The sequence below is a fragment of the Mytilus galloprovincialis genome, chromosome 12 (genome assembly GCF_965363235.1).
Source record: "Mytilus galloprovincialis chromosome 12, xbMytGall1.hap1.1, whole genome shotgun sequence".
Classification (NCBI taxonomy): domain Eukaryota; kingdom Metazoa; phylum Mollusca; class Bivalvia; order Mytilida; family Mytilidae; genus Mytilus; species Mytilus galloprovincialis.
In genome coordinates, this window is record NC_134849.1 from 7,455,243 (window position 1) to 7,478,731 (window position 23,489).

General features: G+C 32.6%; 1 protein-coding gene across 1 annotated transcript in view; it reads left to right on the plus strand.

Annotated features, from left to right (window-relative positions):
- Positions 1-22,350, plus strand: part of LOC143055182 (uncharacterized) — a 39,226-nt gene extending 16,876 nt beyond the window's left edge. The window contains exons 10-14 of the mRNA XM_076228321.1: positions 1,982-2,062; positions 8,980-9,018; positions 14,000-14,059; positions 21,117-21,173; positions 22,157-22,350. Of these exons, the coding sequence (XP_076084436.1) occupies positions 1,982-2,062; positions 8,980-9,018; positions 14,000-14,059; positions 21,117-21,173; positions 22,157-22,350 (431 nt within the window). The remainder of the gene's footprint in view (positions 1-1,981; positions 2,063-8,979; positions 9,019-13,999; positions 14,060-21,116; positions 21,174-22,156) is intronic.
- Positions 22,351-23,489: the final 1,139 nt, after the last annotated feature.

The following is a 23,489-nucleotide window of genomic DNA, read 5'->3' on the forward strand; positions in this document are numbered from 1 at the left end:
TATTAATTCATCTGTTGCAATACGGATTTGCATCAGTTGATAATATTTAACTTTCATTGTCTAATTGTTTAACTCTTGAAAGGAGATTTTAAATAGTGAATATCGTTATATGATGATTTGGTTGATTTTTTATATCGGTCAACAATTTACTAGTATAATAAACATTGTACTTTTCAAGAATATTATACGGTTATAAGGTACAGCATTGAGTTTCACTATAATTTTATGTTTCTTACAAATCTTTATAAAGTTTTTTTTTTCCTTTTAACATGTCACTTCATTTCTAGAATAAGTTACCGATAAATAAAATTTTTGAAATAATTTTTTTTTACCTTGTGTATAATAAAAAGTTCTATGTTCATATTTGTCTGTTACCTTATGCGATATTATTTTGGTATTTTGATACTCTTGATAATTTTGAAAACAGATTTACCTCTATTATAATAAAATTGATTTAATCAACACACATGAAGTAATGTCCTTTTTAATTCCTTCAAAACGACACAAATTAGAGACAAGTCTTGTTTAACGTTCATTGTTTATATTTGTATAAATGTGTCTTAAGGTGGTAGGCCTTGGTAACACAAAACAAATCCTCTCGTTTAATATTTCTTATATTAACATCATTGAAAAGGTAGGGGTCGGTGCATCACCTGTTAAAGTCTTTACGAAATTCACCGTTTCATTTTATGTTTATGCGTTATTGAATATGACCAGTTTTGGGGTACCCTAATAAACGGTTGATAACACCAGTTGGTAAAAAGTATTGTGAATTTTGTACATGTTGTCATTAGAAATACCCCTGATTGTCAAAATGAATAGAGGAAACATATTTTACTAAATCTGAAACATAATGGTAATACAAATAGCCTGAATGTTAGAACAAAGCGGTTTTTAATTATTGATACGTCGAAAAGTCTTACCAGCTCAGATACCATTTTTTTTTCAAACTTAGCCAGAACAAAATTTTGTCGTTTAATTCCTTCCAAAAGTTGTTTAAACATTTATTGATTATTAATATTGAAAATCACAAACTTTTATCGAATTTGACCGTTTGGAATTTTCAAAAGCTTTAAACAAGTTGGTTAACAAGGCACACGAAAAAGGTCGAAATTTCGGGATACAATCCATTCCCCCCCCTCCTTCTACAGACTTTCCTTGCATTATGTCTATGTGTAATAATCAAAAAGTGTACTGTCCCAATAATAATTGTAATAAATTTTATAAAGACAAACAGTAATATTTAGTATGGGACTAGTACCTTTGGAACGAATTGACATAATTTTATAACTATATATTAGTTTTTCTCCCCAGACTTCAAAATGCCCCTGTCATCAATAGTAGACGCTATCAGAATTCATTGATTTAACAGCCTGTCATTATCTAAGTACTATCTTTGTGTTAATGTAGATAATCTATTAGCATAATCGTGTACTAGGATTGATGTTCAGGTCATACCTTCTAGAATAGTGCCTTTTGTATTTGAAAAAAAAACACCAGTAAGTACATACTCTTTATCAGTGACTAAACGCTAAAACCATATTACTTAATTATTTCATCCATGTGTTCAAATCGAATTTCCCAAAACTTCCAAGGTTTTTTTTTCTAAATGATGCCACAAGACACTATAGTAAGTATAGTTGCTCCAGAACTCCTCAGAGTCAGTTTATTTGTGTTTTATATTAAGCATTTCGTGTATGAATGGTAATTTTTACCTTTTCATCCATGTCATTAAAAAAAAGGTTCTTGCTTGGTGGTGTCAAACATGAACAGTTTACTGGATCTGTTTGCATCATTCTCAAAGCCAAATGTAAACAACGTGAATGCTGATCACTGTTTTATTTACTGCTAAGTTAAAACGCACTAAGGACTTATAATGCATGTGTAAGAGTTGTCTCCCATATACTAGGTCTTCCCCCTTAAATCATGCAAGATTAATCTTTTAAGCTTATAATACTTGGTCCTACATATTACATTTTAGATTTAAGGGATAATCCTCCTAAACCTGTTGTAAACATTCAGGATAGCCAATCAAAAGAAGAGTATGCTGATGATAAATCTGGTAAGTAAGTAAATGTGACATATTCTTGCGTAGTTTTACTGAAAGATACAACACTATCATCTGATTAACAGAACAAAAATGATTTCCTCTTGTATGATATTTTATTCTACATTAAATGAGTTTGTTGCTGTAATTCAGTTATTTGTGCCATAATTGCATCGCATGTGGGTTGACCTTTTAGGGACCGTGCAATATTTATCAGGAAGGTGGGACCGGTACAAGTTCTAGTTATAAACAAAAAAGTAAATGTTCTATACTGATTTAGGCTGTAAAAAATCAATGTCCTATGAATTGAATGCAGTAAAAAGTATGTGTCCTATTGCACTATAAAAGAGGGTTGAAAGATACCAAAGGGACAGTCAAACTCATAAATCTAAAACTAACTCACAACGCCATGGCTAAAAATGAAAAAAGACAAACAAACAACAACACACATGACACAACATAGAAAACTAAAGAATAAACCCCACGAACCCAACCAAAAAACTAGGGATGATCTCAGGTGCTCCGGAAGGGTAAGCAGATCCTGCTCCACATGTGCCACCCGTCGTGTGGCTTATGTGATAACAAATCCGGTAAATAGTCTAATTCGGTAGGTTACATTCATGAACGGGAAGGAGATTGTGGTTACGACGTAAGGAACATATCCGATATCATTTGTGAAACGGTTATTCCATAACGGTCAACCAACTCTAGATGGCGTCCGTAAAATTTACGAAGGGATGATTTCAACTTCACCATTTGGAACTCTTGGATTAATAGCTTCCTTATGAGCAGCAAACCTATATCAAGAAAATCATGATAGGAAATGCAAGCACGGGGATATCGTATCAATTGGGAGATGTATACCCCGTATGCAGGTGCTGCTGGAATGTTGCTACTTAGAAATGGAAAGTTCACATGCTTGATTTCTTGGTTGACAACATATTTGTTACGTTTGGGGGACATGTTTTTCAACAGACTGTCGGCATTCCAATGGGAACAAACTGTGCCCTCTACTTGCCGACTTGTTTCTTTATTATTATGAGGCTAACTTCATGCAGGAACTTCTTAAGAAGAAAGATAAGAAGTTAGCAATATCCTTTAACTCTACTTTCCGCTATATAGATGATGTTCTTTCACCACATAATTCAAAATTTGGTGACTTTGTGGCACTCATCTATCCCATCGAGCTAGAGATGCAGTTAAGTCGGCCTCATATCTTGACTTATATCTAGAAATTGACAATGAGGGTCGGTTGAAAACAAAACTTAACGACAAAAGAAATGATTTCAGCTTTCCAATTTTCAGAGAATTTTTTGTTTGAATCAGAGTGATCCTTTACAAAGTAGGATTTATCCCTCCCTAAGAAAGATACTTGTATCTACGTTGGCCATTCTTTTAAATGAAACAAAGCAAAACCAACTCCTTCAATTTGTCTCTTAGTTTGGAATGTGGAATACTAGTGTAAAGAGTAGAAAAGTCAAATGTTTTAATACTGTTACAAGATGAAAGAGAGTTATATTGTATGTACTCTAAAAGATCTTTGGAATTTTTAAGTATCCACAAACTGCTCAGAGACCGAAAAAGACCATATTTTGACTGTTCGAGCATAATCTCAACAGCACGCTTTGGTCTCATCTCTTTTTCATATATTAAAGTCTGATTGAGGACTTGATTATCTTGGTATAATCTGAACATGGTTTCAACAAATTTGTAGCTTGGTTTATTTCTGTCTATTTTAAGGATTTAAAAGATCAGAAGGTAGAATTATCAGTTCGGACAAATTTCAGATAGTCAATTTTAAAAATCCCTATTAATTTTCAAATCAACATGGATTTTTATATTACTCTATCGAAATACCAATTGAATGTTCACCCTATAGAATACCAGGTTGTTTGGTGGTTTAGTGTATTGCTGTAAAATTTATAGATTTTATTAAAAAGCATAGAAAAACTAAAATTTCCAGTTACGGTTAAATTCAGATAGTCATCTTCAAATTTTTTTGTTCCTTTCTTTTTTCAAATCAACTTGGATTTGTATATAACTCTACAGCTATTTCATGTATATATTGATCTTACAGAAGAACAGATGGTTTGGTAGTTCGGTGTTTTGCTGTCAAATAAATGGATATGATTAATAGGTTTAAAAAATGATAAAATTTTCAGTATAGGTTAAATTCAGAAAATCACCTTTAAAATATTTTATAACTTATTCAAATCAACTTGGATTTTCATATAACTCTACATGTATCTCATTTATATATTGATATTGCAGAATACCAGGTTGTTTCGTAGTTTGCTGTCATTTTTATATATTAAAATATAAGGTAAAAAAGCAAACATTTTCAGTTTAGGCCAAATTCAGATAGTCACCTTTAAAATTTTGTATAACCGTTTGATATCAACTTATTTTTTCATATAACTCTACAGCCATCTCATTTATATATTGAGTTAACAGAATGCCATGTTGTATAGTAGTTTGGTATACATGTTTTGTTGTCAAATCTATGAATTTAATTTATAGGTAAAAAAGCTAAAGATTTTCCGTTTAGGTTAAATGCAGATAGTCATCTTTAAAGATTGGTATAACGTTTTCAAATCAACTTGGATTTTCATTCAAACTCTACAGCTATCTAAATTTTATATTGATCTTACAGAATACCGGAATGGTAGTTTGGTTTATTTATGGCAAACTCTATGATTTAATAAGAAGGTAAAAAAAATCTGCATCAAAATCAAAGACATGTCTGCGCTTGCTTTAAAAAAGCTCATAATTTCTTTCTTGAAAAGTAGAATAGATAAAGTGTCATATAAATATGCTCTGTTATTTAGACAATAACTGGTAATTCAGCATATGATAAAAATTGTATACAAATTGGATATTTAGTTAATAATATTTTGTATTGTTAACAACAGTTTGAATAATAGCATATGTGTGAATGAATATATATGTAAGTTTGTATGCATGTATGTAGGAATGCAAGTTACGTATGCATGTAAGTGAAGTATAACATTAATTTGGAAAGAAAAGGCGGGGAAAAAATGTACAAAATAAATAATGATTAGACAATGTTCAACATGAATCCTATCATAGTATCTGTACAACAAAGCTTTTGTACATTTTCATATGTTTAATGATGTTTTTCTCTTTGTATTGGAAACTATAAGAACATATTATATATAGGAATAATACGTATAATTGTAATGTTTACATTATAAAGGTCACGCACAAGTCACAGACTGGTCAAAGGTAATAAAATTGGGGTAAAATTTGTAAATAAAAATTCATGGCAAACGTTTGTAAGAAACAAACAAAAAACATATGTTACTTACCATTCTTTAGTATTAACAAACACTTCCAAAGAATTGAATAAATTCAATGGTATGAATTAACAAAAATTACAGTAATCACGCTGTATGTCATTCATTTTCGACCGAGGAGCAATGGACATCGTCGCTATAATCCACCTGATATGCATAATGTTCTATAGATGGCTTTGCCGAACATATCAATTACCCTCTTGGAATGCGTCCCATTCGCTCTAAACTGTACTCACTTCCGCTTTCCAGACTGAACTCTCTATTGAAAGCGTGTGAAGAATGCCACACTACGGATAGTCGATCTACGAAGTATAAAATAGTTGCCATGTTGAAGGATATTGCTAACCATAGATTATTCAGACCTGTTTTCAAATATTCGAAAGTAGTGATGCTATAAATATAAGTAATATTACCATAAAAGTGTAAAAAGCAACTTTCCATCTTACTTTAAGGATCACTCTTCTCCTATAGTATCGTATTCCTACACCAACCCTGCTGCATCTAAAATTTTCAATCACAAAAAGTGTTGCAGAATCTAAATATTGATGACCTCAAAGGTCAACCACCTGATTGTGCCTGTTCATATTCCCATTTTGTGTAGAATTCTGCTGGCCATGTAATTTCTTAGACCTAAACATAGCTAATAACTACAAGTTGAGACAACTTTTGTCCAAGGGTCCTAAATACAGAGAGCAACAGCCAATCAATTGGAAGCAGAACTTTAAACTACTAATGGATTTTGTTGAGGGTTATGCAAAAAACTGGGCAAAAAGAGAAAAGGTTGAGGTTAACACTCTTTCAGAGTGAGTAAAATCAGATAGAGTAAGTAAGCTTAAAGGGTCAATGAGCATCAAAGCTCCTTCCATCTTTAAAGACCCTCAGGTCATAGAAGAGTTAGCTTGCCTCCATGACAAATATGTTGTCGTTCCAGCTGACAAAGCCTCAAACAATATTGTTTTTATTTGCAAGAAACACAACATTGAATGCCTGATTAAGGAACTCGGAATAAATAACACACATGGAAATCATACATATAAACTAAGTACGCTTACGAAGCAGGAAATCCTGGAAAACCGCAAATCGGGTCTAATTTCTTTTGGTGTTAATCCAAAGGATTAAGACCAGGATTTTCCATCCTTATATTGGATTCCTAAGCTTCACAAGAATCCTTATAAGGAAAGGTATATTGCAGGTTCACTAAACCCCTTTCTAAAGTTCTTACTACCATACTAACTGCAGTCAAAGAAAGACTTCAGAAATATTCCGAAACGGCATATTCAAGAGGTGGTGTTAATCATATGTGGATACTGAAAAGAGTTATTGGTGAATTTACAATCTCAGTCATTGTGCCAACATTAAAACCTTTGATTTTTCAACTCTTTATACCACTATTCCACATACTAAACTTAAAGCTCGACTGAAAGAACTCGTCAGCTTATGTTTCCTTAACAAAAAGGGCACTAGACGTTTTAAATATCTAGTTTTAGGCAGAAATTCAGCTTACTTTGTGAAAAACCATACAGAGTCAAGGAAAAAATACACCGAAGAGGATATCACTGCCATGATTGACTTTTTAATTGACAACCTACTTGTTGAATTTGGAGTTTTGGTCTTCCAACAGACTATTGGAATGTGAAATCCCAATTGGTATAAATTGCGCTCCTCAACTTGCAGATTTGTTTTTATATTGCTATGAAACAGATCTGATCAAAGGGCTTGTACAGAAATGAGAAAAGAAATTAGCCCAGTCTTTTAATTTCACCTTTCGGTATATTGAAAATGTACTGTCTCTTAATAATGATAGATTCAGTGATCACTTACATTTAATATATCCAAGTGAACTTGAAATTAAAAATACTACCGACACAGATAAATCTGCTTTATATTTAGATCTTTTTCTCGAAATTACTACTGATGGTAGGTTGAATACCAAAATTCGTGACAAACGTGATGATATTAATTTTCCTAGAGTCAACTTTCAATTTCTGTGTAGCAACATCCCAGCGGCACCAGCATGTGGAGTATATGTGTCTCAATTGATATTTTACTCTAGAGCTAGCTCAAAGTACATTGATTTTGTAAAACGAAGATTACTACTTTCTCAAAAGTTGCTAAGACAGGGCTATGAATCAATCAAATCATGGTCATCACTCGCGAAATTTTACGGTGGCCATCATGAGCTGATTGGCCATTATGACAAAAGTGTGTCAGAAGTCATATCTGATATTCTATCTCAGTCATAATAACCTTCCATCCTTGCCAAACTGAACAAAGAAATAACACGACGGGTGCCGTATACGGTGCAGGAAATGCTTTCCTTTCCGAAGCATTTGATTTCACTCCCGGTTTTTAGTGGAGTTTGTGTTGTTTCTTATTTATTATCCATATTACTGTTGATGTAAATGTCCCTTGGTTGTTGTAGTCTTTGTTTACTCCTTGGTTTTGATTGTTATTGCCTTCCACATGTTTTACAATTTTATTAAAAGAATCGATAACGGATATTTCTCTGTAAATTTCTCTGTAACATCTTTAAATACTTCGATGAGATTTTACATGATGTTATGTTTATTTATGAGGTAATTATAGAAAAAAAATGTATAAAATAAGATAAGTTTTTCTGTATATTCTTCCTGGATATTCAGTAATAATTGTATGTAACACGGATACTTGATGGAAGGCTGTACATTAAGTAATTTGTTAAAACAGCAAAGAGTGCAATAAAGAATTTATGAATGTTAACAAAAAAAATAAAAACAATAGTTTGAATAAAACTGCATGTGCTTTGGTCACAAAGGGGGAAAGTGATTACCCTATGCCTAAAGTGGCTAACAAATGATTTTTTTCCTACTATGGTTTGCACCGGTTCCACCTGCCTGATAAATATTACTCGGTTTCTTATTTGAACTGTATAGCCTTTTAAACTCTATTTTTCCTAAATAAGTTCAAATATGTCACTCAAAAAAACTAATGAAAACTTATTCATTTCCTTAATTTGTCTTTGGTTTGATTTGAGCTCATAATTTAGTTTTACTCTACACATTTTATTGTTTTAATGACTCAAATTTATTTTCACAAATTTAGATATTAAGGAGGTTGGCTTCTCAGTTTCAAAATAACAAGATTTTCTTACGACTAGTATGTATTGGTAGGGAATTAATAAAGGAACAAAAAAGGTAAAACAAATATATATGTCAATGTGCTTGCTATCGAGATATTAGCCCTTGACCTTTAGGTGGGAAAAGGTTCTCTCTTGACTTTTCATAGCTTTGTCATTGACACGTTTTAGTTCTCTAAAACTAATAAAAAAATAACAAAGATTTTATTAGACTTTACAGATGGCTTATAATTATACAAGTAAAAGATATATAAAATGAAAAATGGGGGTCAATGGGTAAAAATTATTTAAACATTCAAATGGATAAAACCAGAGGATTCCGAAAAATCTGACAAAAATCACAAACAATGACAGGCGATAATCCTTAATATTAATGTCAGTATTTTATTCAAAAATCGAAAAATAAAGAAAACCTTCAAGTTCCAAATTTGCAGTTGTTTTAATAATAAAGGATATTTTTGTGTGATGACTACAAAATATAATTGGCACTTTTTTTTCAGATGGCCTTGTTGGAAGAAAAAGTCAAATGGTCGATGCAGGTAATTAAGAAGACAAATTGATATAACTATGATACACTCTTGAATCCAATAGCTCCGCAATTCAGTTTTGTTACTTTCACGAAGAAACACGTTTGTATAACACTTTTCAACAAAGACTATTGTGTTGCCCTTTATATTCTATTTTTTTTTATAGTTTTTTTGATACGTGTATATACAGGTCGAAATAACCGTGACACTTTAGGGATAAAACTATGAGAGCATCAACATTTCCAAATAAATATTTTGTCTTTAAATGGTCATTATATAAAAGTTTGTGCAACATGTATATTGGTTATGTTCTCACCTTAACACAAGTTACACGGATAAGAGTAATTTCCTTATACATTCTTTTTTTTGTATACATTCAGTAGCTTATATCTTGATAGGTAAGTTCTTTGCTTATCTCTTAATTTTAATGTTCTTCAAAGAAGGTTATTTATGTCTCTCTTTTTTTCTTCTTTTTTTTCGTAATAAGTCCTGGAAGTCTGAGGCTCTGAACCATAATTCAAAATTAAACATCACCATAAAAACATATATATAAAGGCAACAGTATAATTCCGCTGTTTGTAGTTTATAAATCGATAGAGAAAGAAACATATTCGGGTTACGAACTAAAACCGAGGGAAACGCATCAAATATAAAAGAACTACGACACAACAACATAATTAAAATGTAACACACACAGAAATGAACTATAATATAACAATGGCCATTTTCCTGACTTGGTGCAGGTCATTTTAAGAAAAATATAGTGGGTTGAACCTGGTTTTGTGGCATGCAAAACTTTTCGCTTTAATGACAATGTTGATTATAACATCAAAATGACAACACTACACGACAAGACTACAACACAAAAACAATTTGAGAAAATATAGGACAGAGAAACAAGCGAATAACAGCCGACAAAAGGTACCAGATTAAACAATTTAATACGCTAGACGTGCGTTACATCCACACAAAGCTTACCAGTCAAGCTCAGATGGAAAAAGTTTGAAAGCTAAAACAAGAACAACGTTGAATAGTAATTGAGGACCAAACATTTCCAAAACAGTTGTGACCAATAGGACCAGGGTAATCCACCTTGAACAAGAACATCCTTATTATTTAGAATAATTCATACTTTTGAACACAGGAAATTTTATAAAATGACTATGTAATAGATATAAATGATTAAACTGAAGTGGTGACTAGCTTCAGAATTAGAACGGATACATTACAAAAATACACAGCCGTGTTAGCCAAGCCAGTGCAATGCCCAAGAGACGTCACATTTGAATATTAAAACGAGTTCCAAAATTAAGAAAGAATTTGGATGGAATTCAAGACTAGATTTGTATGACTTATCTAACATTTATTAATAGCAGTAAAAATTACAATACTAATTAATATCAAATTGTAGAAGTGATAAGCTAATTAATTGTATTATTTAGCTATGTCGGTGTTCTTCTGAATCAAACTGTAAACCAAATATATCGTATAAACTTCATCGATCCAAACTAAGATCTAATAAATGATCTGGATGATTAATATCAATACCATAACACACGAATATAACAGAAAAAAATAAGATCTACAACTACAAACGTTAAGACATTTGACAAAATCCAATGACAATAACAAATAAAACATCAAAACTAAACATATAAAATGAATTCGGTAGATTTTTTTTTAAATTCATAATGTCAAAACATCTGGCCTTATCATACCTACTCTATTATTTTTACAGCTCCATAATCAAGCATACGATATCCGACAATTCTTTATATCCAAATGCATGACTGTATGCGTTTTGGATATAAAAAAATCGTTCCATATCTTAACAAAGTCTTCGGTCCTACTTGCAATTAAATTATCTTGAAAGAGAGATATGACAATGTAGATCCATAACTCGTCTACGTGCAAATGTATGTCGTGTCAGGATGTCTTAGTTATTTATTGAATATTATGTTGTTACAATACTTCTTGGCATGAAAACTAAAAAAAATCGTAGTCTTTTGTTGTTCGATAAAAATAACGTCATAATTAAGATACCAAATAGCTTGACAGAATAAGTAATGTATCTGAGATGATATTGCTATGTGGTTGCCTCATATTCGAACGTATTCAATTGATCAGTTTAACTTTAAATATTAATTTATTTTAATCTAGATTGTTTATTTAATGATATAATGTTGCCTTTTTTGTTTTTTTACGAAACGCTAAACACAGGGTAGAAGAAAAGATCAACTGGAAAGAAATTCACATTTGTGCCAATATAAGTAAATTTTCATGTAAGATATTGACCTTGAACAAAAAGATATGTCCAAGACGTTGCCTTCATTTAATAAATCCTGGGGTTTTTTTCTTACGTGATTTATCTATCAGAAATGTACCAAATTCTATATGACGTTATTTGATAATTAAACAATAGAAAGTGTTAATACTGTTTTTACTAAAGTGTCTAATTCAGCAAAACATGTATGTTATATAGGAAGGTCACACCAATTTGATTAATAGTTCTTTGGATTTGCCCGCTCCTGTTTTGGACAAATCTACTTTCAATAAATAAGATAATTACCGCTGCTGCAAATTTTTGGCCCGAATGCCGCTCCAAAATTAGTGTATCCTTGACATTTTTTTTCTCTCGTAGAAGTTTTTCTTTCCATATATTGCCTCTATCAATTCAAACGCACGTGTGATCAATTGATTTGTTAATAAAAGGTCAAAAATCGGGATGCCAACATTAATGTGTGTCAGATCATTGCATAGGATAAGTAGTTTATAACGCAGATTATTCGAAATGAATTTCGTTTTACCTATGAAGACCTGTTCTAGAAGACAAAATATAAAATCTTTTATTAGACGACCACGATCACAACAGTATTCATTTGAACCATTGTCATTCCTGATCATTGTTTCAACAGACATAGTCAGTCTTGTCCGATATTAATCTGATATACACCGGCTGTTTAGACTGACAAGATATGTTGTCCGATAGTCCCAGCTTGTCTGTCAAAACAGCCTTTAGACATCAGAGTAATCTCGTACTACAACAGACGTAGATTGAGCTATCTGTATTAAATTCACATGATTTGAAATAAATGACATATAAATCTTATTTTGATGAAACCCTATATCCCCTTGTTAGTCTGTTGACATGCACTCAGAGCTATTTTGTAATGGACAATTTAAGAGTTCCAATATTCAAGATCAAAGTGGTGGTGGCCTGCAAATAAAAATAAGGCATGCATCATTGGTGCAACCACTTCCAGTTTCAGATGTACATGTATTTCAGGTACAGGTGCAAAAGAAAAATGTATTTTGCCAAATCATAATATTGCATGTGAATGTGGTTTAATGACTTAATGTATTTTTAGGTAATGTTTCATTTCACTGAGATCTACATGCATAGCAATATAACTATTTTATTCAAGATGTTGTTGAAATATTCACATCTCCCATTATGTTGATCCTATTATGGATAAATAAATAGTTCCAACTAGATGCCAACCAGCCAACGAACAATCACCACCATATACGAAAACAACTGTTTCAAAGATATTTAATATTGTTCAACACGTTCAGGTATTTCACATCCAATTTTTTATGGTAATATTCTTTATAAAGCACAAAGGTGTCAGTATTCACCTCAGAAACTTACTAAACCTTTAAATAGACTTATTAAGAAGGGATATAATTACGATACTGTTGTCAAGTCATTAAAGATTGCATATTTTGGCGTTAATATTGAGTCACTGATAAGGTCTTTGCATCGGAACTAAACACATTTATTCTAAAAACAGTTGTTGGCATGACACGGGTTATGTTCTTCTCATATATGTTATGATGGTATGATACTAAACCCCTAACGGGAAGGATTGTGCCTGATGTTCATATGATGAAATCATAATCTTTCAGTCAGTTTAGTTGAAGTCTGGAGCTGGCATGTCAGTTAACTGCTAGTAGTCTGTTGTTATTTATGTATTATTGTCATTTTGTTTATTTTCTTTGGTTACATCTTCTGACATCAGACTCGGATTTCTCTTGAACTGAATTTTAATGTGCGTATTGTTATGCGTTTACTTTACTACATTGGTTAGAGGTATAGGGGGAGGGTTGAGATCTCACAAACATGTTTAACCCCGCCGCATTTTTGCGCCTGTCCCAAGTCAGGAGCCTCTGGCCTTTGTTAGTCTTGTATTATTTTAATTTTAGTTTCTTGTGTACAATTTGGAAATTAGTATGGCGTTCATTATCACTGGACTAGTATATATTTGTTTAGGGGACAGCTGAAGGACGCCTCCGGGTGCGGGAATTTCTCGCTACATTGAAGACCTGTTGGTGACCCTCTGCTGTTGTTTTTTATTTGGGCAGGTTGTTGTCTCTTTGACACATTCCCCATTTCCATTCTCAATTTTATTCAAGGGCATTTTTTTAATATATACATATATCTTAATTAATTTTTTTCCATACAATATATTTACCTATCATGATTCCTCTTGATAAACTTTATCCGCTTTGTCTTCTTAATACAATGTATATACACATGTGTTAATTCAAATAAACATTCATGCAGTTGAAGCTTATTTGACCAAAATAGTGAAAACTTTACCCAACCAAAGCGAACCAGAAAGTTGGGTATGGTATAGACTGTACTACGGGCACAAATACATCAAATTATATGCATTAGAGCATGTTTCTCCTCCTTTTTCTTTGAAATTACAAATTGTTTTACATGTACATAAATTTTGAAATTGCCCAATTTAAAAAGAAAATGATACCGCTCGCTCAACTTGAACAGCATCCTTCTCAACAAAACCCATTTTCTAAATTCAAAAGAATTTCGCTCGCTCGCCCCATATTTTTTGGAGCTTTTGCCCAAAGAACTATAAATCAAATTGGTGTGGCCTAAGGCAAGGTGATTCAAGAAAAAAGTATGCTGCTTAGAAAATACACAATACAATAGAGAGAGACACAAATACATTTTAAAGTATCTTTTCAGGTTATATTACCCCTATGCATATGGATAGTGACGAAGGAGATGAGATTAAAATAAACAAAGGTAATGTATAAATTGATATTTTTAAACCGATAGGTTTACTTTAAGTATTCAGATTTAAAACCATCATGAATTTACCATATTAGTCTTTGTATAATTTGCACTTTCAATAAAATTTTGCAGAATTCATCTTTTATCTTTCAAATAAAAAATCCGTATCAGGTAAAATAAATGGTATTGGTTATTTTTAAAAATACAGTTATGTAAACCTATGGGAAGTTTGAACTCATTTGATATTTTCTGTGGTCAAGTGAGGCTGTTAAAATACAGGTGTCCCTAATTATGCGACCTTGCCTACTTAGGTATTTATATATGGGGAAATGATTGAATAAACATATTTGTTATCGTTACAAAAAAAGAAAGAAATACATCACTGGTGTTTTCCTGTAAAGTACTATAGACAAAATGTCACCTGTCATTGCATTTAAGAACATAACCCTCACTAGAAGTTCATCCCATATTTTCCTGTGAGCGAGCTTAAGTATTCTCTACAACTATCAAATTGAAAGGAATATTATTTCGACCCTTCCTTCGTATGCAACTGGATGTGACGCATTCCAATTTTGGGGTGGTTTCGCCTTATAAATGTTGGTGGTTTGTCCAGTTACACCAAAATTGATCTGTTATTCAATGCCACAGGAATATGCAATATTTTCCAAATACATAAAAAAGTTATGTCACAAAAATAGTGAACTCCGAGCAACATTCGAAACGGAAAGTCCCGAATCAAATGGCAAAATCAAGAGACCAAACACATCAAACGAATGGATAACAATTACTAATATCAAATTTCTGACTTGGTACAGGTATTTTCTTATGTAGAAAATGGTGAATTGAACCTAGTTTCATAGCTTGCAAAACCTTTCCATTCTATGAAAGTCGCATCAAATTACATAAGCCTTTATGTCTCGTAATGTGTGGTAGTCGTGAAAGGTTTCTCCGTGCTTTCAGTGTATGATCATTTATAAAATAGGAGTTAACATTAAACTCATCAATAGAAAATAACGGACAACGTCATATAAGTTACGATGTTTTTTATGTGGGATTTGAATCTTCTTAAATGTTTGCAATAGCATTCTCCATTTTTATGCCAGTTTAGGTACAACATCTTTCGCATCATTGTAAATATCACGGAATTTGATGAGACTGTCAACAAAGTGAGAGGTTTAGCGCTATAAAACCAGGTTTAATCCACCATTTTCTACATTTGAAAATGCCTCTACCAAGTCAGAAATATGACAGTTCTTATCCATTCGTTTTTTATGTGTTTTGTCATTTGATTTCGCCATGTGATTATTGACTTTCCGATAGGATTTTCCTCAGAGTTCAGTATTTTTGTGATTTTTCTTTTTATAAGCACGTCAACCACTTATTTCTAGCATTTATCACTTTCTATACTTTTTTTGACTTTCAACTTTTTATATAGGGATGGTGCGGTCTATTTTTACCTTAGATCATACTTTTGAAAAAAATAAACTTTCAAAAAAAAAGTTTAATATTTACACTTATATTTAGGAACTATTTTGCTTCAAACTTGTACTTTTTTCCAAATTGTTCTGTTTAACCTGTTTTTATTTGATGATGTTACATCTGAATATAGGCAATAGTAGAATTCAAGTGAATTAAGAAATAAAATGTTGCATGTTCTAATAATGTAATCGATCTATAATGCTCATGTATACAAGTGACACGTCACAAAGTCTTGACGTTACAATATAAGACCTAAGTGACGTTCCCGCGTTGTGTTCGCGCCGTATTTACAACATTCTAGGGGCCGCAAAAAGTTAAAATTCTATATACAATACAATCTCAAATGTGAATAAGAAATTTCAAATTAAAAATATTTACTCTTGAAATTTAAAGTCTCTATAGTATAGAAAATATTTACTGTCTCTGTATAGTGGTTTAAAATTTGACGCTTTAATACTTTTAATTACGATTCACAGTTCATATAAAAAGGGGTAGTTAACAGTTCTGATTCGTTCTTTATCATCTCGATTTGATGGTAGATTCATCCTCACCAATTTTAAATCTTGCGTGAAGTCTTGGACGGTCGATTGTCTTGTACGGTACTTTGTTCACATGCATCTTTTTTTTCTAACTCGGTGGTGTATTGTTTTGTTTTTCTGTTACATTTTTCGTTATGATTTTTTCCAACGAATCTTTTATGCTCTTTGTAATTTATTGTGTTATCATAAGCTTTCATGATACTTGTTTCCTTGAATGGACCGGATAGAAGGTAGCCTAGATTCCATTTAACAGCAGTAGGTCCATCTCCGCGGATGATTTTGTCTCCAACAAACTGCCAATAGTAATCTGCTCCTATCAAAACGTCAATTTCGAATATACTTTCGTCTGTGATCGGATGGGCCATATTTAATCCTTGTAAATAAATGTACTTGTTTTCAGTCAAGTCTAATTTGCGGATATGATTTTTGAACGGAACGGCTATTTTCGGTACGATAAGTACATCTATTTGTATTTTCTGTTTCGTCTCTGTCTCGACCAGTAATGTACCTTTACCTAGGTGTTGTATAGTATTGCCAGTGTCTCCGAAGCATGATAGTTGTATAGTTTCTGTGTTGTCAACTTTCAATTTTAGTTTCATAGCAAGATCTTCTGTTATGAACGAACGTTGCGCACCTTCATCAAAAAGTATACTTGCGTCAATACTAATACGATCGGACCAAACGGGTGCAACTGCTGTTATTAATAATATGGTAGAATGTACCTTATGCGATGTGTGAAGAACTTTTATGTCGTCTTCTGTTTTTCTCTCTTTATCATTCACAATGTTAACATTTAAGGATTGTGATGATTTAGTAGTACGCTCGTGTTCATGCTCGTCGTTTTCGATACGATTTGCGATTGTATTCATGCAATTTCCACTTTGGACATAATTACTTCTGTTACCAACCATTGATTCATAGCATATGCTCGTATGATGTTTTCTCTTGCAATAACGGCATACATGTCTAGAGTTACATTCATTGACTCGGTGCGTACCGAGACAATAAAAACACAGATTGCTGCGTTTTACGATTTCCATTCGTTCGTTTGTGTCTGTAATCCGTGTACAGTTCACCGGTGCGTGAATTTCTTGACAGTAGATACATGGTTTCGCGGTTAGAACACGTTGGGTACTGTTTACATACTCGACTCTTTTTGGCGTATATGATTCTTTTCCGTAAGATTCATTTGTTTCTACGAGAAACGTACATGTAGGCGTGGTGGAATAGCTTTGTCGGATACCGTAATCCTGACCTGCTTCGATAATATTTATCTCATTCTGAATAGATTTGCGTAAATCGGATAAAATCCATGAGTTTGATCCATGATCTCTCGCTCTATGTTGCCTTACTTTTCCGGGAAGTTTGCTCAAAATTATTGGGACTAGTAATGTGCCGTAAGTTTCTTGCGATTGTTCTTACGCTTCCAATCCGCATACGGATGCCTCTATGCGATCATAAAATACGTGTAAACTGGCTAAATTATTATTTCCAGGTGTGATTTCTAGCAATGCTTTCATGTGTGCTTGTATAACTTTATTCGATTGTCCGTATCTTTCTTTTAATACGTTTATTGCCTCCTTATAATTAGCGTTTGTCAATGCGAACCCATCAATTGTATGTGAAGCTTCACCTCCAAGTTGTGATTTTGAATAGTTGAATTTCTGAATATCTGGTATATTCGGGTTCATATGTACTGCTGAATCGAAAGAATCCCAGAAAGATTGCCATTCAATAATATTTCCACTGAAATTGGACAAAGTTAATTTCGGAAGGTGGTGTGTTTGATTGCTAAACGTTGACGGTGATGGTGCGATAAAACTCTGTTGCTGATTTTCAATACATGAAGTTGGAATAAAAGGTGGTGCTTCATAATTTAATGTTTGATATGATGAAGTAGACTGCTGATTTTTATGATTAATCGAATTGTCTAAACTCTGTATGAATATACGCAAGTGTTTAAGTTTAGTTTCTAAATCTAAAGTATACTCATTTGTGTTGAGAATTTCTTCTTCAATATCCTCTGCATCGATTGCACTTATTATTTGTTGATTTAAATCTACCAAAAGTTTCTTCTTTTGTTCCATACTTTCGAATGTTGCTAGAAGATCTACCCTGGCTAACTCCGCTTCGTTTTTCAAATCGTCGATTTTCCTCAAATGTCTTGTAACTACACTTCAGTTCGCTTTTCTTATCGTTTTCAGCTTATTGAAATCCATTGGGCATGGCACCAAAATGTCGGGAATACGTGAATTAAGAAATAAAACGTTGCATGTTCTAATAATGTAATCGATCTATAATGCCCATGTATACAAGTGACACGTCACAAAGTCTTGACGTTACAATATAAGACCTAAGAGACGTTCCCGCGTTGTGTTCGCGCCGTATTTATAACAGGAAATGCATGAACCAATTGAACTACACTAAAATGCAACAAAGCAAACATACAGAGCAACGAACTTTTTGATAACAACTACCATATTCCTGATTTCGTACAAGACATTTTAAGAACAGATGTTTGGCTTAACCATTAGACTTAAAGTTATGTTTTTGTTCAATGTTCAAAGCTTCATGGTGACTTTGAGATGAAGAAAGTTAACAAAAGCGATATTTCTTTTATTTTTGTGTCTTCTTGCTGTGCATGTACTGATTTTCTATCATGGATAAATATCCCATAGTCTTTGATAAAATGAAATCTCCAATATCATAAATATTTGAAAAATGTTTGATTTTCTAACAATAGATTTGAGAATGGAAATAGGGAATGTGTCAAAGAGACAACAACCCGACCATAGAAAAGACAAAAGCAGAAGGTAACCAATAGGTCTTCAATGCAGCGAGAAATTCCCGCACCCGGAGGCTTCCTTTAGCTGGACCATGAACAAATATATATACTAGTTCAGTGATAATGAAAGCCATACTAAAATCCAAATTATACGCAAGAAACTTAAATTGAAAATAATACAAGACGAACAAAGGCCAGAGGCTCCTTACTTGGCACAGGCGCAACAATACGGCTGACAGAAACCTGTTTATGAGATTTCAACCCTCCCCTATACATCTAGCCAATGTAGAAATGTAAACGCATAACAATACGCACATTAAAATTCAATTCAAGAGAAGTCCGAGTCTGATGTCAGAAGATGTAACTAAAGAAAATACACCAAATTACGATAATACACATAACAACAGACAACTAGTAGTTAACTGACATGCCAGCTCTAGACTTCAATTAAACTGATTGAAAGATTATGTCTTCAGCTTTATTTAAAGTAAGTTCAACAGGATAATATTTTTTAAAACACATACTGAATTCGTCATTATTGAAAGCCAGTATATCATAATAATATCTAAAAATATTATTATTTGTTTGTATCAGATGTTGTTTCGATGGAGCTTTGCTGATTTTTTGTCATAGATTGTAACTCGTGGCAATAAAAAACAGGTCCGCAATAAGTGGTGCACAGTTAGTCCCCATTGGAATTCCGATAACCTGGCGATAAACGGAATCTCCAAAGCGAATAAAAATGTTATCTGGTAAAATTACAAGGCCAGATATAGTATCAAAGCATGTCCAAATGACAGTTCTTTTGTTTATTGCTTCCAAAAAATGACCTAAAAGAGTTTCAACATATATATTCACATTCTGACTTTTTAAATGCCCATTAAATAAGGTGTGTGTTTTTTTCTTGATGAAAAATGTAATGGCAATGCGGTATATAGGGTAGAAAAATCAAAACTTTGAACAGATTCAATTACCAATATAAGCATTCAATTTATCAAGGACTTCCAACAAGTTTTTGACACTACAAAAGTAATTAATTCCACTATTTTCAAAAGCCTTATTTGAACAATTTATTATAAGTAGTGGAACAATGGTTTGAATTAACTGGATTGTTTAACTCACATTGCTTAATTGAGTCTTATGTAGTTTTAGTCAAAAACATCATGTACATACAAGAAAACATTTGGTACAGAAAAATGTTATTCCTCAAATATCAACAAGGATAGTCTTTATATAAAAATAAGGATGTGTGGTAGATAAATAAAGGCAAAAGCAGTATACCGCTGTTCAAAATTCACAAATCGATAGAGAAAAAAACAAATCCGGGTAACAAACTAAAACTGAGGGAAACGTATCAAATATAAAAGAACTAGGACACAACAGAGACACAACACCACCGAAATGTAACACACAGAGAAACGAACTATAATGTAACAATGGCCATTCTCCTGACTTGGTACAGGGCATTTTATGAAACAATGTTAGGTTGAACCTGGCTTTGTGGCATGCCATACCTCCCGCTTTAATGTCAGTGTTAATTATAACATTAAAATTACAACACTACACGACAGAGTTACAATAAATAAACAGATTAATGAGAGAAAATATAGTACAGAGGAACAAACGAAAAATAGCCATCGAAAGGTAACAGGTTAAAAAATAGTTTTATACACCAGACTGCCAATGAGACAGCTTTTCACCAACGTCCAAATGAAGTGGGTGTATGTTGTATGCAATAAAAGGCAGCTGATGAAAAAAACTAAGCTTCGCAGAGTAGACATCAAACGTCCCGATATGAAAAATATCTAGGTTTGAATCATTTTTTGGAAATTAACATTTCGGAAATGCAAGTTGTTGATATTAGTAATAATCAAAGCATGAAAAGCTTTTCTTTATGATATTTAGGTGCTGCAAATGAAATAATTTTAGACATTTTGTCAAACGCATGGCAAGTGTACATAGTTTACAAAATTCCGACAGCAGACAGCCGGGAGTGACAGTTTGAAAACTGTCTGAAACAGATATTCTTTTCTCAATATTGTGAGATCTGCATATTTTCAGTAGCATTCGTTTGTCTTCCTTCGATATGATTTTAGTTCAGGTATTTTTAAATCAACCAACATGACTTTACCGGAATTACAATGTTTGCTCTCATGTCAATTACACCATACGGAGCATATCTAACAGGAAATGAAATGGTAGGTCATGGTATATCAAACCACATAATATGACAATTTCTAATAACTATTTATTTTTACTTTATCAGGAAACAGATCCGAAAGTGAACATGATCAAGAACCTGTTTATGACGAAGTAGGAAAAGGTGCGAAGTGTTCATTATCTTTCTACAGTAACATAAGAAACAACTTAGCAGCGTCGTTGAAACATAAAAAAAAATCCTAATATTTTACCGAATATTTCCATTGATATTTGATTTGATTTTGGAGTTTAGTCATACCTGAAAAAACTTATTTCTAACGGGATGGCACATCCCATTTCTTTTTTACAGAAATACTGTTTACCGTGTCTGGGAATTTTGAAACGATCCTGGCAAACTTATCGATCCTTTAAATAAACTAATGCTAAGAGTTTACTAATTCAGCACTGTAATTATAATATAAAATGTTGTTTTTATTGGTTATCAGAAAATTAAAAGGTAACTTAATAATATTGTTTAATGCATATACACATTCAATCTGTTGATACCTGTATGTTGGCATTGTATATGGTCATGGTTTCAATTGAGTGTTTATGACGTGTTTACACCAAATCCTTTGGATGTTGGATCTGCACTGATTGATAATTTAGTCTTAGATAAATTATTTTTATTAGTTGTTATTGGATTTGAACTAGCTGTTAGTTACTGGAAGTACTCTCAGATCAGTACTTGATGTCTGTTTGTTGTTACTCGGTCAGGTCCACTCTGTGGTTTTGTAAGATGTAATTCTATGTATATCCAACTTATGGGTTTCAACTGATTTTTATAGTGTGTTATGATGCTGTACTCTTATTCCATTATCCTTGGTTTGGGTAGGGTTGAGATCCCGATAACATGCTAAACTCCGCCACACAATGTATGTATGTGCCTGTCCCCTGTGTGGAACCTGTAATTTGTTAGTTGTCGTTTGTTGATGTGTTACATATTTTTATTCGGTCATTTGTTGTACATAAATTAGTCAATTAGTTTTTTCGTTTGAATTGTTTAAGAGTATATGTTTGTTTGGTTTTTTTTTTAATAAATCCTCAAAAGAAATAAGAAATGCCATAACTATAGTTTGAGAATATTTGATGTTTTCTTTGTTGTAGATACCTATACTACAATGTCAGCTGGAAACAGTGGCATAATCCCCGAGACAAGTCACGAGCTTAAGCTTCCAACAATAAGGCTAAATGGACCACTACAATCTCCTGAGTCCCTGATATCTCAACTGGATGATAGTAATTTATTTCATATTAAACAACCTTACAAGTCAGGAATATTATTAGTTGTCTTGGTGTAATCAGGAGTGTACAGAATTTTACACTGTTGTTGAAAATTCATACACTCTGAGGCGCAAAACCATTTTTTTTTTCTTATGAACAACTCCCATTTGGCAATCCTCGGTAGAATACACTACTCTCCTTAGAATCGGCAGAGTTGAGACAAATGGAACAAATACTTAAATCATTTTGAACCGGAAAACTGGAATGAGAAATTGAAAAATGCTAATGAAGATTTTTCCTAGTAACAATTTTACAGCAAAGATGATGCTGCATACTGTAAAAATTGGAAGGGGGGAATTCAGAAAAAAAATAGAATTTTCGTGAATCATTTTTTTTTTCAAATCTTTATCCTCAAATTTATTAAGTGCAGATTTTATTTTTATGAAGACATATATCTACGAGGGCAGTAGATCTTCAATTCGTTCTTTTCTGTTTGTTGAGACAACTACACATCATATCGGTTCAACAAAATCTAAAAATATGTTTTGATCAATTTATAGTTACAGTCTGTCAAATTTAAAGATCTGAGCAGTGACTGCAAAAGTGTTTGCAAATGCTTTATGCAGCTGCTCGTATTTTCCGGAAGCAGAAAGGTAAAGTTGTAATCTAATTAGATGAATATCCATTATCTAAAGACATTTCTCTGGATCATTTAATTGAAATTATGCCACCTGTTTAAAAACATTTCTTTATAGTCTTTTCGATGATGGCGCATACGCGGCAGTTAATGAAGAGTACGATATATGACAAAGTTCTTAGATGTATGGCTTTAGCATAGTATCTTTTAATAGACATTTTATAATCCTTTTCATTTAGGTTGATCATTACAAATGCACCGTATATATGGACACAGTGACACCTTTGACAACTATTTACAAGTTTGGCTGACATGAATTGTCATTGATATGGTTATATTTCTAAATTTACTGTTTACAAAATTTTAGAATTTTTTGAATTACTAAGGCTTTTCTCACCTTAGCTGTATTTGGCAAAACTTTTATGAATTTTGGTTCTCAATGCTCTTCAACTTCGAACTTTATTTGGCCGTTTTAACTTTTTTCGATTCGAGCGTCACTGATGAGTCTTTTGTAGACGAAACGCGCGTCTGGCGTATATACTAAATTTAGTCCCTGTATCTATGATGAGTTTATTTGAG